The sequence below is a fragment of the Pelodiscus sinensis genome, chromosome 3, assembly GCF_049634645.1.
Source record: "Pelodiscus sinensis isolate JC-2024 chromosome 3, ASM4963464v1, whole genome shotgun sequence".
Lineage (NCBI taxonomy): Eukaryota > Metazoa > Chordata > Testudines > Trionychidae > Pelodiscus > Pelodiscus sinensis.
The window spans coordinates 164,168,478-164,189,820 of NC_134713.1; the positions used below are offsets into that span (position 1 = coordinate 164,168,478).

At 45.6% G+C, this 21,343-nt stretch overlaps 1 protein-coding gene across 2 annotated transcripts in view; it reads right to left on the bottom strand.

Annotated features, from left to right (window-relative positions):
* RHOQ (ras homolog family member Q) overlaps positions 1-20,572 on the bottom strand; it is a 44,400-nt gene extending 23,828 nt beyond the window's left edge. Inside the window, exons 1-2 of one of the 2 annotated variants that reach the window (XM_006125483.4) lie at positions 19,974-20,572; positions 19,386-19,444 (exon numbers count right to left, since the gene is read on the bottom strand). In XM_006125483.4, the coding sequence (XP_006125545.1) occupies positions 19,386-19,444; positions 19,974-20,115 (201 nt within the window). In that variant the 5' untranslated portion in view covers positions 20,116-20,572. The remainder of the gene's footprint in view (positions 1-19,385; positions 19,445-19,973) is intronic. The other variant, XM_006125482.4, reaches the window with a different exon arrangement.
* Between the last annotated feature and the right edge of the window lie 771 nt (positions 20,573-21,343).

The following is a 21,343-nucleotide window of genomic DNA, read 5'->3' on the forward strand; positions in this document are numbered from 1 at the left end:
TGACTATAAGATGACATGATGGCATCAGATGAATGGGAGACTCCCATACTTTCCTTACTGCAGGTAATTTCACAACGTTGATATGTTCTGAAGATATCCATGTTCTTTCTGCCATGCAGATGCTTATATGTGCTCCCCAACCTAGCAGGGATGCATCGTATTAAAATTATGGACTATTTACAAGTGGATTAATATGGTTTTGCAGAACATCAGACCTGAAGATGCTAATGATGCCAACCCATCCCATGTAGTGGCAAGTGAGAGCTGAAGACATGGTGAGTCTGCCCCACCTTTTATTAGGTATGAAGTGAAGCAGGGGGCATGCACAAATCAATGGGCATTACTTTCAATTATCTGACTCAGGGCACATGTGTGACCCCACAGTGGAATACAATATGGCCCAGATCTCATGGAACCACCTACCTCCCCACCCCCATGCTGCTGCCTCTAATAGAGAGGAAGCAGTGGGGAAGGGGCAGGCTGGAGTCAGTACACACAGGAATCTGGGTTTCAACCCAGCTGCCTGCATAAATTGGCTCCTGCAGAGCCTACCTGTCCATCTGTGCTGCTGCCTCTCCACCAGAGGCAGCAGCAGGAAAGGACAGGAGCAGGCAGAAGCTAATATGCATGGAGGGGCAGCTTTTAAGCTGGCTCTCTGCATGTGCTGGCTCTGCGGAGCCTCACAGGGGTCATAAGGCTCAGTGAATCAGGGTTTGTGAAATGCTCAGAAGTCCTTTGAAGAAAGGAGCAGCACAAATACACATTTCATTAACAGGTTACATATTTACTGGAAGATTTTATTTTTATTAAGTTAAACCCTCTAACCCTCACCTGGAAACCCCTCTAAGACTGCAGTAAATTGTGTTTCCCAGTACCTGCTACACAGCCGGACTGAGAATCGGGCCTGAGGCCACCAAGACATTGGGCCCTTGTGGCTTCCCTGGGCCATGGCACCAGTCCTCAACTTGAAATGATAGTGGCAATGGGCCCCATTCACCTTTTGAAGAGGCAAGGGCACAATACCCTCTTCTCACATGTGCTATTTAAGGTCCTCCTCCTTTCGTGGTCAGAAAAGCTGAGAGCAGCAGTCCCCTGGAAGCCTCTTCTCCTCCCTCCAGTAGTTTCCCCCAACGAATAAGGTTTATCCATTTGAGTAGGTGAGTCTGGTCTACACTGCTCTCATCTCCTTCTGTCCCATGTATCGTGGGAACCTTCCTGAGCAGTCTGCCACTGACATACATGGAGTAGTTCACCCCCCCCCCCAGAGCTATTGTTTCAGATGTCACTGAACTAGTTATACTTGAGTCACTTTTTCAAGCTTTTCTTTACAATGATGAGGGCTAAAAACTTTATTTTAAATGAAAACTGACAGTCTGTTGTAATTACGTGAGTCCAGGAAGTAGGGTCCTAGGCACAGACCTATGAGCAATTCTGGATTAATCCAATCTACTGGGTCTTTTTTGGCACTGAAAATAAAAAGCAAATACCTTCCTATGACAGGGGGTACCAGGCCCTTTGAGTACTCCTCCTAGAGATCTTGCAGTCCTGTCATACTCTGCCCCAGAAAAGGAGCAGTAAAGAGAATTCCTCCAGACCTGCCTAGAGAGGCTGCAGGGAAGCAGCCAATCAGAACACCATAGGCTCAATTAAAAGGGACACAGCCCCGGGAATAGAAGGGACAATTGTTAAAGAAATCACCATGTTACTGCTACCTGTAGGGCCCCTTGCTTGGGACTTGGGGTAGTGGTGGGTCTACATCCCCACCCTCGGCCACTGGGGGAAAGGCCTAACCTCCGAGAAGGCAATACAGTTGTTTAGAAGCCCAAGTGAAGGACTGGACTTAAAGAGCCTCCAGGGAGGAAGCCCTGGAGGCAGCATGCTACATCAGGGCAGACATGAACTTAAAAAGCTGGCCCAGAAAGGGGCTGAGAATTAAGGGCTGCAGATATTACCAAGGGCACAAGAAAAGGCCCTGCTGCACCTTTTACCCCAGAGGGATTCCTTCATGTGTTTGGAATATGGATGACTTAGCTGGAGGGCTGAGCCACTGAGAACCTGAATGACAAGGGCATCTGTAGACCTGGGGCACCATGAGTAGAAACAGAAGATTTGCACTCACCGGACAGGAGGCACTCATGAGAGATGAGTGTGCACCGTTACACTTCCTCTATATTACAGTCTAGGGGAGGAATTTAAAGTCTCCGATCAAATTATATAACATTAATGCAGGGTCTCTCTCAACTATCTCTTTTATGCCGTGGGAATGTATACAGTGTAGAGTAAATGTTTTCTAAGAATAAAACTTCCATTATGGTGGAGAAACACAGCAACTTAGCAGTTCTGGTTTTGTGATCTGTTAGTAACCATCTGTTGCTTTCGTGGCTTATGGCAGCAATCATAAGAGGAGGCTCTCAAATCAGAACCAGCTGTTTTTAGAAGGCAAACCAAAAATAGATATCAGGCAAAGCTGCTGGAGGAATCCAACCTTCATCTAGTGAAGGGTAACTGTTACTGCTGTTCAAAGAGTATCAGTGAAGCACATACACTTATAAGTGCTGGCTCCTGAAGAGAAACCCCAGCTGCAAATCTAAACTATAATCCATTTCCCTAGTAGTGGTTGGCACTGAACATCTAGAAATCCTCACTTGAGATGAGTCACTTTGTTTTATTTTTATCATTCAGAGTTTATTTCAAAGCTATCTCTGAAGAGTTAAGGAAAGATTATACCACCAATAGTTGTCTTCCTGTGTAAGAACATTTTCATTTAAAAAGGGGTAGTGTGATATTTTTAGATCTGTTCAACAATAAGTGGACAGTATTATCTCTAGTGTCTGGTGTGCATGTCAGATAGCTAAACAGGACTGTAGTTACACCAGGACAAGTCCAGGATAGTTCCACTGGCTTCAACAGAGTTACCCAGAATAAAAGGCTAAGTTGCAGCTTTGCTATAAACCCTGATCAAGGGTCAGAGTGTATTTATGCTGTCCCAGGAGCAAGATTGTGTTTCAGTCACAGTCTGCTTTCTGTTTCCTCACTTGCTCTGAAGGGGTGGGAAAGCACTCTGTGAGCAGTCTTTCTCTAGTACAAATTACTTCCCTGGTGCACAGGCTCACTGAGGCTACGTCTTCACTCTGAGGAAGATTGATGCTGCTGGGATCAATCTTCCAGAGTTCAATTTAGCGAGTCTAGTCAAACTCAGAAGGTGCTCTCACCAGCATCTGGCATTCCTGCTCTTCTGAGGAGTAAAGGAAACCAACGGGAGTGTTTCCTCCCATCAGCCTCCCGCTGTAGGGACACCGCCAAGCTTGGCGTAAGGTAAGCTAACTCCAACTACATATTCTGCATAGCTGGAGTTGTGTACCTTAAGCTGAGCTGTTAGGTCTAGTATAGACCTGGCTTGGACACGTTCAGCTTTGGCTCTATCTAGTCCCCAACCACTTGCATGGAATGGGGATAAACTGTCACAAGAGGCACCACCAGAGGGAGAGCAGCCAAATGTGGAACTCATGAAGCAGGCCCCAATCGCTAAATGAAAGCAGAATTTATCTGACAGTACTCTGTGTTACTCCTATTCTAGCAGTGTTCAGATGCACCAGTTTGGCTCAAGGCTGCCCCCCTCCCGCCCATCATGCTGGCTGTTGCATTTAATATTCCTGCTTCCTGAAATCTTCACATTTTATTTCAGGAATGAGGAACCTACAGTCCATATGCCAAATCCAGCCCCCTGGATCCATCCCATTGAGGCTTTGGGCTTCCTCCTGCAGCGTGGCGAGCCAGTGCTTCCACTCCAGCCCCACAGCAAGTCTCTGAGCCTCAGCGTGGAGACTTTATTTTCTTTATTTAAAGTTTATTTTCTCCGCATGCAAAACAAGTTCTTTTGACCTATGACAAGTATTTAGGGAAAGAGCACACAGCAAATCCCACCTGTTTTCTCAGGTTCCTGGTTGTGTTTGTGGAGCAAGTGATCTGTTTGCCCAGATTAGGATTGGTTAATATTAGATTCACGGGGAAGCCGAAAAGCTGCCAATTTGTGGCAGTCATGTATTTTTAATGTATGGCAATGACACAGAGCACAGGGTAAGTGCTCCTTTACTGTATTATAGAAGGAAATAAGAATACCCAAAATCCACCTCCAAAGTGGGATGAATTATACAATGAAAAAAACCCATTTGATTTATGATTTGATACAATTTTATTCTGAAGCATTTGTAAGAGTGGGATTATTTACATGTCTGAGTAGTTTCTCTATAAAAGACACATGCAGCTGGAAGAAGCTGCCTGTTAAGCTTAAATTTATTGAAACTAACACAACTGGAAGAGACCAGTGGCATTTATAATAATCACATTGGGTGAAACTTACAGGCCTATCTATGCACAGCTTGGGAAGAGGGTGTGGTGGCCATGAATCAGGAACCCAGCAACTCTCTGTTCCCCTTGATATGCGATGTGGCAGACCTCTCTATCCGCTGTGCATGGCTCACCACTGAAAGAACTGGGATGGACCACAAGGATGGGGCACGCTCCCTGCACTCACCATTATGCAGCCGCTGTAGCCCCACATAGGCATCGTGCAAGGGTCACAGCTGCTATTCCAGTCTATGAGTTGGCAGAGTAGTTTGTAGAACTACCCCTACCCCAGCCACCATGAGAGTCCCCAGAACAAACCTTGCTTTTTCTTTGGACTCTGACTAGAAGGGTTGTTTGGGGAGGTAAATTTAAGCCTTCGGACGAAGTCCAGCCACCTCCTCTGTAGTCAGAGAGGTCCCCTGGAAGTTAAACTGGTGTGACTTAAGTCTCGGCTTGACAAAGCCCTGGCTGGGTTGATTTAATTGGGATTGCTCTTGCCTTGGGCAGGGGCCTGGACTTGATGGTCTTCTAAGGTCCCTTCCAGCTCTATGATTCTATGACTTCCCTGGGCATGGATGGGAAATGGATGCTGGGGTGGAGGTCTGACCTCCCTGCATGACACAGAACATCATTCTGCCTGAGTTTCCTGCTTAGCAGGGGTGGAGGGACTCAAACAATCTATTCTTGCATGAATTTTCCAGCCCTTCATCATGTGGGGATATACAGAAAGGCCAGTGAAATCTACTTCAGTGTAAAGCAGATTCGATACAGCATCTATGGCACTGCAGTCATTAGAGCATTGGAGGATTTCTTCTGCTCAGCCTGAGCAGAGGCTGGACTCAGGGTTTGGTCCATACCATACAATCTCTTGTGAATGTCACTTACATGGTGTGTAATGCCGCCACTGTTAATTATAGACAGCCACTAACAATCATAGAAATCCACAGTGGCAGATTTTTTTAAATGTGTTGGAGTCTGCAACACAATGCACCAAACTGAAATCTGAGAATCTGGCCCAGAAGAGCTAGAGCCATGTTCACTACTTGAGGATCATGACCCATGAAAATAGCTCTTACATTATTTGAGAGCTAGAACTGATGGAGCAACTCTTATTGTTATTGTTCAACCTTAAGAAGATAGCTGAGAGAGGAGCTCAGTTTAATGTTTCTATAGACAAGGGGTTCTCAAACTGTCGGTTGGGATCCCAAAGTGGGTCATAATCAGGGATGTCAACGTGTAGGCAACTACACCCTTAACCAATAAGCCTTGTCCTATCAGTTAATTTGTCGACTACATGCATCCCCTCTCCCGCTGCCTTTGTATCAGAAGCAGTAACATGGGGGAGGGAGGAGCTGGAGCCAGTGCCTGTAAGAAATTGGCTTAAGAGCTGGATCTCCCCCGCCTGCTCTCCACCCCAACCCCACCCCCTGCTACTGCCTCTGATAGAGAAGCAGCAGTGTGGAAGGTGAGGGGAACAGGCAGGAGCCGATACGTGTGGGGAGCCAGCTCTCCGTATATGCCAGCTCCACAGGTCCACCTGTTCCCCCTTGCTGCCTCCTACAGAGGCAGTGGAGGGGGCGGTGGGGCTGGGCAGGAGCTAGTGCTTGGGGGGAGCCGGCTTAAAAGCTGGTTCCCCTGAGCACCAGTTCCGCGGTGCCATTTGCCCCTGCACCCCGTGCTGCTGCCTCTATCCGGGTTGCCATGCAGTTACATGACTATTCCATTACGTGCTGTCTAACATTCCTAGTCGCAATCCGTTGGCCCTGGGCCCCAGCAAAGCCTGAAGCCCAAGACCCACCACTCAGGAATGAAGCCCAAGAGCCACCCCCGGGGCCCGCCCAGGGTTAAGGTTACATGCCCTCGTCCCAAGGCAGAAGCCTTTAGACTGAAGCCTTGCCTCCCCCTGCCCCCACCTGGGTCATGTACTAATTTTTGTTGCGAGGAGGAGGTTATGGAGCAATGAAGTTTGAGAACTGCTGTTCTAGACGTTCCACACTATGGCTGGTTAACACCCCAGCAAGTACCTCATGTGAGGAGCTACTTCTGAGTTTCAAACCTATACTAAGATACTCCAGTACTATAATGGTGGGGAACAGTTTACTCGGGTGCGGATCTGTCACAGAATGAATTAGTCTGCGGCTTTCTAAAACAAGCTCTGAGCCTCAATGATGCTCAGTATCCTCTTGACCAGCACTGCATGGTTCATGTTATGTTTGAGCCTACAGCCTTGCCAACAAAATGGAGACTGTCCTAGGACAAATACAAGGGAAGGAGAAGAAGGAAGGAAGTGTTATGCATGGGGTCAATCCATGATTGCCAACCCTCCAGGATTGTCCTGGAGTCTCCAGGATTCAAAAATTGATCTTTTTAATTGAAGACTATCACATGATGTATCCTCCAGGAATACATCCAACCAAAATTTGCAACTCAAGGGTCAATGCTAGCTAAATTCATTCAACTACTCAGCAGAGAATTTTTTTAAGAAAGGAGAAGCAGTGAGATCCACTGAGCTCTGACAGCCCTTTGAAGAACCTCATTCTAACTAGCAACTATCACTCTCTTGGACTTTGAATATAAATACATGACACTCACTGAGTTGTTCAACAGTAACGTAAAAAATGCTATACTCTAAGAACAACAGGATGGTCAGAACTTTATCTTTCAACTCAGTTCTTGTCTCCTGGGAGGTTGGGTGCACTATAGACATCTCTGACAGCTACTGTACCTGCACTCAAAGGCTAAGTCTACACTCGCTGCTTCTTGTGCAGGAACATCTTGTGCAAGGGTTCTTGTGAAAGAACTTTTGCACAAAAGCACAGCTCACCCATGGCAGTGTGGACACTTTCTTGCGCAAGAAAGCTCTGGTGGCCATTTTAGCAATAGGGCTTTCTTGCGCAAGAAATCCCTGCTGAGCATCCACACTGCCCTCTTGCACAAGAGCTCTTGCGCAAGAGGGCTTAAACCTGTCAAAAAAGAGCGTAGCTCTTGCGCAAGGAGCCCTCTCTTACCACGCCGTACTGTAAATTTACTTGCGCAAGAGCGGGCGGGCAGTGTGGACGCTCTGCAGATTCCTGCGCAAGAACGGCTGTACTTGCGCAAGAAGCCGCGAGTGTAGACATAGCCATAGGGCCTGGGGGCTAAGCAACCTTTTCTAGAGGGTGTGGAACAAAAGAAGTGTGCTGCAGTAGTGTATTATCCAATACCAGACAAGCATTCTCTTTAGGAACTATATCTAACTCATGCTGGGAGACAGACTCAGTGATCTAATAGGTCTGGCACAGGGAAAGACCCTATTACCAATAAAGACAAAATCAATCATTCCAACACTAAGCCATTTAAAACCAGTTATAAGATAAATGGATCTAAGGCTGGTCTACACTGGGAGTTTAGGCTGAATTTAGCTGCATTAGGTTGATTTTCTAAACAATGAGTCCACACTACCAAGCCCATCCCCTCGATTTTAAGGGCTGTTAAAGTTGATTTCTGTACTCCTGCTTTCACAAGGAGTAACAGCTAAATTGAATCTTGTATGGTCAACTTTCCAGTAGTGCAGACACAGTGCTGCGAAAACAGATGTCCTTGGCTTCCCAGACGTGTCCCACAGTGCCCTGCATGGACTGGTCTGGCCATGACTTAGAACTCTACTGCTCTCCAGGTGAACAGGAAAAGCCCTGGGAAAATATGAATTTCATTTCCTGCATGGCCAGTGTGGTGAGCAGACCTCAGAGTGGGCAGCACACTTGACCCTGAGTTCAAGTTTCATGAGCTCCATTAGTTTCCAGGGTTGCAGACAAGCACCAGCATGGAGCATCCTGGATGTCATGGCTGTGTGGGGGCAGGAATCTGTTCCTGCAGAACTACAAACCAGGAAAAGGAATGCAGATATTCATGCAAGGGATATTAAATTGCAATTAATCAGCTAATTGAGTAGTCAATGGAATTTCTGGCTCCTGCTACATTTAAACTGCAGAGCCACAGTGGGGTTAGCTCCCGGGGCCGGTGTGAGCCAGGACTAAGCAGTCTCAGCTCGCACCAGCCCAGGAGCTAACCCCGCTGTGGCTCTGCCTTTTAAATGTAGTAAGAACCTGCTGGGTAGTGTCCCAGAGCTGGTACAAACTGGGACTGCTTAGTCCCAGCTCACGCCAGCCCTGGGAGCTAACTCCGCTGCAGCTCTGCAGTTTAAATGATGATGATCCCTCAGCATTCACTCTTATCTCTGGCCGTGCTATGTAATTTAGATTGCAAGTTACTTGAGGCAGGATTCTGTTTGTGCTTTGCCTATAAAGCACCAAGTTTACCTTTGATGCTCATATACCTTTGCTCTGGAAGATAAACAGTGTTTTGTTATATGCCAGTGAGCAACCTGTGGTCTGCAGACTGCATGCAGGCCACCAGGGCTCTATGTGCGGCCCACAAGACATTTTGTTCACTGTTGTCCACCTACAGAGTTGCCCAATTCCACTGGTTTCCATCAGTCTTGTTTTTCCAATTGGTGCTACTAAAATGACACACAAGTAAAGCAAGGACACGTGAAGGGAAGTGCGTGCTGATTGCACACAACACTATGAGAGTTGTGTGCTCCCTCTGCATCCAATCAAAGTGCTACCACGATTCATTTGGGACCCCTTGAAAATTCTGGATACACAAGTGCAATTAGTAAATCTACCCTCTCCCAGGAGACTGTCTTTGTAACGACAATCTTGTAGCCCACTGAGATGAAGGAGAGTCACTCCTGTGACCCACTCACTAGTGTAGGTTGCCCATTACTGTTATATGCAAATCACCAAGTGCTGGCTATCGCAAAAAGAGTTACTGCATTTACTGCAACAGAATAGGCAGCATAGCACAACTGAAGAATTTATTACTCTAGTAGCAACATGAGTCAAACAACAATCTTTATGAAAAATAATACTTATAACAGAAACAGGTCATTCAATTCCAAACTCCAACTAATATGAAATGGGCTCTCTCATTCTTTCCAGTTTCTCAATAAGATTACAAAAAGAAGTGGTGATGGTGGGCTTGTTTTTTTAGGGTTTTGTATGTGTGTCAAAAAAATTGAGTTAGAAAAAGTAATGCTTGAGGCTCACTACAAAATATGCATTCTAGAAATAGTAATATTCATAAGTGTTGCTAACTCTTGTGATTGTTATTGCAAGTCTCATGAGACCTAATATTATTCTTAAAGCCCCAGCTGCTGGACTTATGATTACATAAGAATCACAGCTGTAAATTAAAGGTGAAGGTGAATTTCTAGCCCTCATAGATGTGGAGGAAAAACATTGACAACATTAACCCTAAAGACTCAAAATCAGAAGACAAAAAGAATTCCAAGGTGGATTTTTTTCCCCAAAAGGATCATGAATTGGAAAAGGCATGGAGCTGACTCATGATTTTTGAATGTTTACAATTATCAGTTATTAATATTTTGTCAAATTAAACTGACTGCCATTTTGATCTTGATGTAGGGCCTGATGCTGAACACAATGGAAAGAATCCGGTTGACTTCAAAGAAATTTGGGTCAGCCCTTTATATATACACTAAGAAGACTCATAGACTTTAAGGTCAGAAGGGACCATTATGATCATCTAGTCTGACCCCCTGCACAGTGCAGGCCACAGAATCTCACAAGTAATGTGATCTAACTATGGAAAGTGGACCTGAGCTGAAAGAGATGTATTCAGGTCCAGATCAGGTTTTGGCTGGGATTGAAAATTGGCTCCAGAAAATGGATTACTTTTTATTTTAGAACCAGAGATTCAGATCATACGAGTAAGTTACAAACCTGCATGAAATTCTCAAAGTTTGGTATAATCTCAACCACAATTGGCTGAACTTTTAAACCACCTTAACTCAAGGAGATAAGAGGGATGAAATTGGCCCTTTTATTTGATATATGATATAGCTGCATATTATCCTTTATTAAATGAGTGTAGATGTGATGAGTTAAAATCAATTCAGAAATAAAAAAACAGGTGGAAGTGTTGTACTGACAGATCAATAATTACTGTGTTCAATACTGTCTTTTAAATTTATGGTAGGTGCACAGTGTATTAGCTCGGCATCACAAAAACCTGTATGACCTAAGAATGGAGCTCAGATAGACCTTGATCTCAAATTCAAGGACATCTAGTTACTTTTAATCTAAAAAGTAGAATTTGTACTTGACTGTATAGTGAGAATGAAACAGTCTGTTAAGTAGTAGGGTCTCTCAATCAGAGATTCCAGAAATGTATTTCAAACATTTAATTTGTATTCTTTAGCTATCAGGGTTTTACAGAAGGGCCTCTCACACTGGGTTAACTGGCTCTGTGGTCATTACTCAGGTCTGCCCCTTATTTTGTGACTTTAGAGAAAATAATTTCGATCTGTAGTTTTCAAAAACATCCATTATATTTCTGTACTCAATTAAAAGATACCCACAACCAGATTTTCAAAAAGAACTGCTACCTCTTTGCACAAACTGAGGGGTGGGGGAGAGGCAGAAATGCTTCAGGTGTCTCAAATATACCATATAAATTTAATAGGCACTTTTGAAAATGAAGGCCTTATTATTTCTGATCCTCAAATTTTCCCCTTCTGAGGACAGGGTGTTGGGATTCTTGTTGAACTGATGTTTGAAATTATTAGATGGAAAACACAGCATAAGAATTATTCTTCAAAAAGCATTTTTAAAATCAACCTACAGTTTTTATTATTCCCTGAACTAAAACAGAGGATATCTGGCTTTCACTATCTCCCCTATAATTCTCAGCCTGATCCAGCAAAAGAATTCACAAAATGACATTTGTTTGTTGCCCTGTAGATACTGCAAGGCTTAAATTGCAAACCACACATTTGGCACATTTTCATTTTAATGTAATCTCTACACACATTTCCACACGCTAATTGCTTCCCTGCACACACCAACCATTTGAGGGAGCATATCACGTGCTATACGCAGATTGAGGAGACAAAATACCCATGGGGCAATGTGTGCCCAACAATGGGTACATAAGCCAGCTGCAGCTCAGAAGCTAACTAGAGAAAGAAGTGATAATTGCTATAATTCGTCTACTAAAATAGCCAGTTTTCTTCAAGTTTGACAATAATAGAGATGCCAGTTGTTAACTGTTATGGCCCAGTGTTCGAGAGAGTTACACTTGCATGTTCCAGGGTTGTATTTTGCCCAAGACTCCATTTCAGGGCCAGCTAAGAGTAAATGGATTGTAAGGGAGGAAAGCCATCTTCCAACACACAAAAGTGTCCTAACCAGAAAAGATGTATTGCATTATCTAATCAATGCAACACTGAAAAGAAAAATAATGGCTGATATGGACCATCTGATAATGGCTAGAGAAGTCACTAACAGGGATTATAGAAATCACTACTATCTCTATTTATAGCAACAACAACAAAAATCTCATTTAGCAGATTGTGTACACAGCTTCACTAGGTAACCATGCCTTTATGTCACCATTACCATTCTCCTTCATGCATGCCCCTAGCTTCTTCCTGAAACAAGAGAGAGGACTATGCAGCACTTTTAAGACTAACAAGATGGTTTATTAGGTGATGAGCTTTCGTGGGCCAGTCCCACTTCCTCAGATCAAATTCTGGAAGAGAATTGTTATGACCATATATACCAAAGGAATACAATGAAAAAAAGTGAACACATTATAAAACTGACAATCAGATTTAGAACAGAAGGGGGGGGGGGTAGGGAGAGAGTTAGTATCTATGAGATAATGATACTGGGGTGATAATTGGGGAAGCTATCTTTGTAATGGGTAAGGTAATTAGCATCTTAGTTAAATTCGCTTCTTAGTAACTTCTTTTTGCGCCTTATGTAATGTAGGCTCAAATCTTGCAAAAACATGTGCTCAACTGTTAACAACCTGATCACATTGATTTCAAGAAAGGATTTCCATTACAAGGCCTACATTAAGACCTTAATAAATGCCTTTGACTTCAGTGCGAATACTCAAAGTTAAGTACAGTATGTGCCTAAGTGTTTGCAAGAAGGGCCCTCTCTATATTAGCTTATACACCTTGTCCAACAGCACCCAGATACTGACTGATGCTGCTGGGTGCTACTGGAATACAAATCCCCATCATTATCTGAACTGGATAAGAGAGACTCCTGGCCAAGCCGGGAGGATTAGCAACCCTAGCTACAGGGCTGACAGTATTTTATGGCAAGCCAATTTGGAGTGGGAGGGACAGGAAATCACCCGCTCCACTAAGTCAAAATGTAAGGATGGATTGTAAGTAGGGATGTTAAATGTAGTTCGATTAGTCAATAAGTGGGGGAGCTACAAGTGTGATGTTAGCTTCCCCCAACACTGTATCCGCGGGGGGCGGGAAGGTAGCAGGGACCGGGCGCAAGATGGAAATCAGCTTCCACTGGCTCGCGTCCATTTCCAGACGCTGCACCTCTGCCTTTTAAATGTATTAAGAGCCACATTTAAAAGGCTGAAGCACAGTGGGGGACCCGGCATGAGATGGATTCCTGGCTCACGCTGGGTCCCCCCAGCTGTTCACCGGCCTTAAATGTGAAAAAGGGGGGAACGCAGCGGGGGGGGGGGGGGGGACCTGGCACAAGCCAGGAATCAGCTGTCCCAGCTCATGCCAGGTTCCCCCGCTGCAGAGGCACAACGTCTGGGACTGGGCGTGAGCTGGGAATCAGCTGATTCGTGGCTTGCACCTGGTCCCTGCTACCTCCCTGTCCCCTGCGGAGACTCCCCAGCACCGGCTCCTGCTGCCCCTCCACTGCCTCTGCTAGAGGCAGTGAAGGGGGAAGTGACTAGTTGAGGGACTAGTCGACTATCCAATAAGCTTCTGCTTATCGGACTGTCAACTAGTCACTTACATCCCTAATTGTGAGCTGGTGTAAATCAGAGAAATTTCAGTGGAGATAGTTTTATAATTGGCCTATGAAGTATATTATTAAACTATCAGTCAGCAGCAGAAATATTTAGGAAGTAGCCTGGAGTAACCAACATGGAAACACCCAAAAGCAGTATCTATAGTGCTTTAAACTTTTCTATTTTAATATTGTTTTAGAAGCTTTAAAGGAACATTTCTGTTACCACAAGGTTCTCAATCTTTCCTTCTGAGACACCCCCCCCATAAACATACCATAAAAATTCTACAGCCCACTTATAAGAACATAAGAACGGCCGTACTGGGTCAGACCAGAGGTCCATCTAGCCCAGTATCCTGTCTGCCAACAGTGGCCAGCACCAGGTGCCCCAGAGAGGGTGGACTGAAGACAATGATCAAGCGATTTGTCTCCTGCCATCCCTCTCCAGCCTCTGACAAACAGAGGCCAAGGACACCATTTTATCCCCTGGCTAATAGCCTTTTATGGACCTAACCTCCATGAAATTATCTAGCTTCTCTTTAAAATCTATTATAGTCCTAGCCTTCACAGCCTCCTCTGGCAAGGAGTTCCACAGGTTGACTACACGCTGTGTGAAGAACTTTCTTTTATTAGTTTTAAACCTGCTACCCATTAATTTCATTTGGTGTCCTCTAGTTCTTCTATTAGGGAACTAATAAATAACTTTTCTTTATCTGCCCTCTCCACACCACTCATGATTTTATATACCTCTATCACATCCCCCTCAGTCTCCTCTTTTCTAAACTGAAAAGTCCCAGTTGCTTTAACCTCTCCTCATTTTTTAACCCCTATTTTTTAGATTCACTGACCCTAAGTCAAGTGAATCATCATGCTTGAGTAAACGCTGCAGGAACTGGTCCTCTGATTCCAGAGGAATTCCAACAGATAACAGTTTCAAAGTTTAAATTCGGAGGACTAAAAAACGTTACCAGTTTCTTTGAATTGGTACTCAGATCCAGACTCCTAACACTAACTACCTTTGCCTGAGATAAATCATGAGTAACTCACTTTATCTCCTTGCCACGTATTAAGTGGTGCATCCCAGTAGTTCAGTGGTGGGGAATTCCAGCTTGCAGGTCAGATCCAACCCCCTGATTAATTTGATCCAGTCCATGGCAAGTCTGAGCCACAGGCTAAAAGCCCGAAGTCTTGCCTACCCCACTGAGGCTGGAATGCAAGCAGCTCACCCTGCTGTGGGGGGAAACCTCAAGCCTCAGCACCTCCCCCCATTGGGATGAAGTGAGAGCATTGGCTGGCCACAACTGGGCAAGCCACAGCGCCCTGAGTTGAGTGAGAATGAGGTAGTTTTGGTTGATGATGTTGTTGGTTTCTCACTTGGGAGCAGGTGAGAATGAGGGGGTTTGGTTGGTTGGGGGGGTTGTTTGCTTTTTACTTGTGTGGCCTCTGATTTTTCTGTGGTCAATGGACCCTGATGAAAAAAAAGGTTCCCCAATGCTGCACCAGTTACACAGGAAGACATAGGGTGCTCAGGTTCTATACTGCCATACTTGCAACACAGAAATGTACAGAATACTGAGACAAAGCTGTACACTGTCAGCGCCCTACAATAGAAACAAACAGAGAGAGTGGTTTCAGATGTCACCTAACACTAAGCTCTATCAAAAACGTGCAGTTTTATATTTACTGTACTTAAAAGAGGTTTTAGAATGTTAATAAATATTTTATTAAGTCAAATGACCTATTTTCATGAATATATTTTTTAAAATATTCCATATATTACATTTTTGACATTATAGGAAAGACTTAATTTGAGTCTCACAATAGGATTGGTAAAGGAAACACTAAATAACTTTCCTTTTATTTTTACACTACTCGCCTGTATTTACATCAATGACATCAGTCATAAAATATGACTTTCTGATCTACAAAACAAAAGAAAAATAAAAACCCTTCATAAATGATTTTGTCTTGCTGGAAATGAGACCAGGTCAGATACTGATTTCTGTTGCCTCTGCTAGTAGGAGTTTTGCCACTCACACAAAATATGCTTTCACTGGGCATGAAATAACTGGGTGAATGTTGTTTACTTTGCTTCAGATGGATATCTGTGTGAAACAGACTCTAGTTCAGGGGAGGGCAATAAAACTGCAGCAGTTTGCCAGGGTTAGCCCTGGCAGGCCACCGCTACTATATTTACCTGCACCTTCCACAGGTACCAGTGATTGCTCCCGTTGCAGCTCCCGTTGACCACCGTTCCCAGCTAATGTGAGCAGCAAGAAGTGGCACGGACTAGAACACCACTTCCCACAGCTCCATTGCCTGGGAACAGCGATCCACAGCTAACAGGAGGTACAACTGCCAATACCTGCCAAGGCATAGGTAAATATAGCAGTAGCAGCCCATCTTGGCAGACCAGATCTGGCCCATGGGCCGGTATTTCCCCAACCCTGCTGTAGTTCAAACACTAGTTACTGGGCTATGTCTATGGCTTGTATTATGCAGATCAGACTAAATTATCATAATAAACAAAAGTTTATGTATATTTGAAATGAAAAAGCACATAGTCATGTTTCAAAAGGCCTTGCAACGGGAAATTATGGACCATCTAAATAGGAAATTTGACCTTAGTTCTGCAGTATGCACAGTGCCTCCTTGTGAGAAGTTCAAGACATTGCACTGTCAGGCCTTTTATAAATTATTTTGCTTTAGATAAGTCATCCAAACCAGCTCCATATAATTTAACTTGTGATACAGTTTCTTCATCTGAAGATTTGCAGGAAGTAGGTGTTTTAAGTGTAAACTCAATAGCTATTGAAAACTTTTGACATCTTAACAGAATAATAGAATATTAGAACTGGAAGGGAACTCGAGAGCTCATCAAGTCCAGTCCCCTGCCCTCCTGGCAGGACCAAACACCATCTAGATCAGTGGTCTCCAACCTTTTTACACCCAAGATCACTTTTTAAATCTCAGAACAGGTGAAGATCTACCGCCAGGCCCCTTCCTTGAAGCCCCACCCTCTCTATTCTCCTCCTGTCCATCACTTGCTATCCCCAGCCCTTACTTACACACTCTGATAAACAGTTTATTTTTAAATTATGCGATGTATAAAATTAAAATCACGTGTTTATAGTTATGAAATAAATGGTCTGTTTTTTATTCATTGCTATTTAAATCTAAAATGAAGCATTTATAATTATACATGTTGTGAGGACAGAGTTCTGCAGCTGGGGGCAGAGGAGAGGGAACAGGGTGCTGGGAGGGCAGAGGACAGGGTTCTGCAGCAGGGGACAGAGTGCCAGTGGGGACAGGTTTCTGCAGCTGGGGACGGGGTGCCAGTGGAGACAGAGTTCGGGGAGTGGGGACGGGAATAAGGATAGAGTTCTGTAGCTGAGAACAGGGGAGTAGGGACAGAATTCTGTAGTTGGGGACAGCTACAGGGGAGTGGGGACAGAGTTCGGGGAGTGGGGACGGGAGTGGGGACAGCGTTCTGTAGCTGGGAACAGGGGAGTGGGGACAGAATTCTGTAGCTGGGGACAGGGGAGTTGGGACAGAGTTCTGTGGCTGGGGAGTGGGGGCTGGGGAGCGGGGTGCTAGTGGAGGCAGAGAGTCCCCTTCATCTCCCTCCTCCCAGGATTCTCCCCCCCAGAGGGAAACCAGCACGTGCCTGCCCCGGGGCCAACCCCCCCCCACCCCGCAGCGCAGGGAAGCCCCACGCACGTGCCCCACCCCCGCATAGGGAAGCCCTGAGCGCATGCTGGTTCAGGGGGCCAACCCTCCCAGCGCAGGGAATCCCCACGCGTGCTTGCCCCGGCGCCAACCCCCCCACCCCAGTGCAGGGAAGCCCCGTGCATGCCTGCCCTGGGGCCGACCCCCCTCCCTGAGCAGGGAAGCCCCGCGCACGCGCCTGCCCCAGGGCCGACCCGCCCCACGTTCACCTGCTCCAGGGCTGACTCACCCCTCCTGTGTGGTGCAGGGAGCCGATGCTCCCTCCCACAGTATACCCGGCAGAGCACCTAGCACACTTCCGGAATCGCCGGAAGTGGCACTAAGCTGCGGGACTTCTGTCCGTCCCCAACACTACCTCCATTTTCACTTGAGGTAGGTAGTGGGGCTTCTTGGGGGTGGGAGGGAAATGGGGGCAGGGCAGACAGGACGCCTTGCGATCGACCTGTTGGTGACCACAGATCTAGATCATCCCTGACAGATGTCTATCTAACCTGCTCTTAAATATCTCCAGTTATGAAGATTCGACAACCTCCTGAGGCAATTTATTCCAGTGTTTAGGAAAAACTTCCTGTCAAATGATTAATGTCCAATCTAAATCTCCCTTGCTGCAATTTAAGCTTCTTGTCCCATCATCAGAGGTCAAGGAGAACAATTATTCTTCCTCCTCCTTGTAACACCCTTTTAGGTATTTGAAAGCTGTTATGTCCCCTCTCAATCTTCCCTTTTCCAAACTAAACAACCTAATTCTTCCAGTCTTCCCTCATAGGTCATGTTTTCTAGGCCTTTAATCATTTTTGTTGCTCTTCTCTGGACTCTCTCCAATTTCTCCACATCTTTTTTGAAATGTGCCCAGAACCAGAAGAATTACTACTTGTGTCTTGCTCACAACACTCCTGTCAGTGCATTCCAGCATCATGGGTTGGTTTTTTTTGCAACACTGTCACATTGTTGACTCATATTTAGCTTGTGGTCCACTCTGACCCCTAGATCCCTTTCTGCAGTACTCCTTCCTAGACAGTCATTTCCTATTTTGTATGTGGAACTGATAGCTCCATCTTAAGTGGAGTACTCTGCATTTGTCCTTTTTAAACTTCATCCTATTTACCACAGACCATTTCTCTAGTTTGTCCAGACCAGTTTGAATTATGACCCTATCCTCCAAAGCAGTGGTTCCCAACCTTTTTTGTACCAGACACCAGCAAACCCATTCACAAACTTTTGAAGGAATGGTAGCATTTTATTTGCATAGTCATCCAAAAGCAATACAATAATATTGGAGATCCCTTGCACTTCAGGCAGACTGTGTTTGCCATAAACAGTTTTTTAAAACCACAGGTAGATAAAGCACCTTTCACAATAGGATTTGTAGTTGGAAGCTTTCAAGCACAAATAATTCAGTTTGTTTTGTTAAGGCACCAATTAAATCATTATAAAATGAGGTGGCAAGAAGTGACACTGCCTCATTTTACAATGTCCTTTTTATAAGCTGGAAACGCCTTCTAGTTATTTAAAATTTTCTTAATTAAGCATGATGAAGAGAGACTGCCATTAATATGGGATTCTGTCTAATGTGGTGCGCTTGAAACAAAAAAGAAACAAGTCTTACACAGCAAAATACAAATCAAAAGAGGGTTTCAAATCTAGACAGGCTACAGAAGTCATTGCAATTGTTTGGACTCAGAATGATGATTTCAGGAATTCAAGTGATGTGATGCTGTAATAAACCTAACCAGACAAAATGCCTTCCCATAATATAAGATGATGCCATTAGCCACCAATCAGAACCCTTCAGTCATGTACTTCAGTCACCAATAAGGGACCAGACAGAGAACTCAAGAGAAACTGGCCATTTAAAACTAAAAAAGTCTATCACAGCTGAGTGGAATAAGAGTTTGAATAATTTTTTAAAAACCCAACATCATGTTTTTCTGAAGGCAGCACATGAAAGTGGGCAATTACTACAAATCACCATAGTGAGGCAAAAACAACAACAAATAGTCTGGTAGCACTTTATAGACTAACAAAACATATAGATGGTATCATGAGCTTTCGTGGGCATAGCCCACTTCTTCAGATGACCGGAGTTAAAGTGGGCTGTGCCCACGAAAGCTCATGATACCATCTACATGTTTTGTTAGTCTATAAAGTGATACCAGACCATTTGTTGGTTTTTTCTGTAACAGCTTAACTCGGCTACCCCCTAAAGCATAGTGAGGCAGTTCGACATAAACAAATATCCTGAGTTAGACTGAATCAGGGGCGGATTTCCCTCCCTCACCCCCCAATGAGTCCAGCCTGAATTGTCTTCCAGGCTTGGTTATTTTCATGGTTGCGTATGTACTAAAGTGAGACAGCCCAACAGATGCAAACACCCCTCCATTACACAGGAAAATGCTTTCGGCTGGAATAATAAAAACCTGCAGGTGCTGGATTCGAGTTCTGGCTGAGTCTGAAAGTACTCACCTGTCCTGCTGTGTCATAGAGCCCCAACAGATACTGCTTTCCCCCAACTGTAACAGTGACTGTAAAAGGAAAAAAAAATACAGGCATGGCTAATACTGTAGCGAAAGGGCATACAGGCTCAGAGGAATGTTTTCAATTACACAAGCAGATTAAAAAAAAGCAGGTCTAAAAAGCTAGCGCAAGAACACATCTGCAGTGCACTTGGCGATTTGGAAAGAATGGGTTTCATAGTTATGTCGCCCTCGCCAGACACCCGCCACCACTGGAAGTCCCGTTTCTACCATTCCGGGTACTTGCATTAAAAAAAAACCCATCTAGTCCAGACATTTCTATAGGCGGCACTACCCCTCCCCCAGGCAGTTTCACACACTGGGCAGGATCCTTCCTATGTCCTGTCCTCGGGAGGCTCCTTCCCGGCTGGGAGCGGGAGGCCGGAGCGGCCGGGGTACAACACCCAGACTTTGTGAAGAAGGTCACGGCAGGAGGAGAGAGGCTCCGGGTGGGAAAATGGCAAAGTTGCTCTAAAGTTCTCCGGGGGCAGGGGAGGAGCCTCTTACTCAGCACTTCTGAGCCCGCCCGCCCGCTTACCTGCATAGTGGTCAAACACGGTGGGCACATACTCCTCGGGGAAGGCGTCGTTGGCGTAGCTCATCAGCAAGCACGTCTTGCCCACGGCCCCGTCTCCCACCACCACGCACTTCAGCATGAGCGCCCCCGTCCCATTGGCCATGCTGCGCGGCCAGTCGGCATGGTCACGGGCTCAGCGCCGCGCCGAAGGGCGAGTCCGCATCTTCGCCGCCCCCCCCGCCGCGGGTCGCTCAGCAGGCGCCGCAGCTCGCCGGCGCTGACATGTCTCCCCCGGGCAGTGCCAAATTTGGCTGCGAGGGGTTTGCCTTCCCCTCGCTCCAGCGGAGCGCGATGACACAATGGATCATAAGACGTGCAGCCCCGAGAAAACGGGAACTTTGGGCAGGCACAGCCGTACCCGAAGCGCGGCGCTCGCCGCCTCTGGCCCGCGCTGCCCCAGGGGCAAGCCACCCCCCCACTCCCTCCCGGCTGCAGAGACAAACGCCCCGCAGAGGGGCTGCAGCGCAGGGCGCCCGCAAGCAAGTCTTCTGCCACTTTACTTTCCTGCCCGCCCCCGCCCCCAACTTGTCCAGGCTTCTGCCACCACTTCGGAAACCCTGCAATCTCAGACTAGCTTTACTCGGAGGCGAAAGGAGGAGCAAAGCCAAATTGCTAAAGAGCAACGGAGGGCTCCTCTCCAAAGAGCCAGCCGCTCTCAGAAACGTGCAGGGCGTTAGAGGTGCTCCCAGGGCTTCCTTCTGGAAAGAAAAAGAAAAGGGGAAATAAATCCCTTCCTCAAATAAACCCAGCATCACATGCCCGCTGATTTGGAGCCGATCGTCTTCTAGACGAGCTGTGTATCGGAAAGAGGGAGTTTTAAACTAGAGGGATTAGCTAGCAGGAGAGCGATGCTGATATGCACACAACACGTACCTATATTAAACACACACACCGATGCACAATAAAACGTCATCTCCAACATAAGTTACTAGTGGCTCAGTTGCTTTCTTTTCCACCAAACACTCCACAAAACCCTTCATCCAAAAGGGGTAGATTTTATTAAAAATGACATTAGAATTTAGGGAGCCTCCTTGCCTCTTGACTCTGATTTGGGCTGGTTAGAAATTAATACCAATTAATTTTCCTACTGTGAAGACTTGCTGGGACCGCCTTCCCCCTTCCCTCCATAAAATAATCTATTATGAATAAGAAGCCTTTTCAAAACAAAATGGTGTCAGGTTGAAATGTGGCTTAATTGCTGAGACCAGTATGAAAAGAGTAGGACAGAAAATGACTCTTCCCTCCTTTCCCCCCAGCATTGGACATATTTTAAAGATGTCTTCATAGGGAGACAAATATTTTCTTGGGTCTGAATTTCATGTTCATATGCT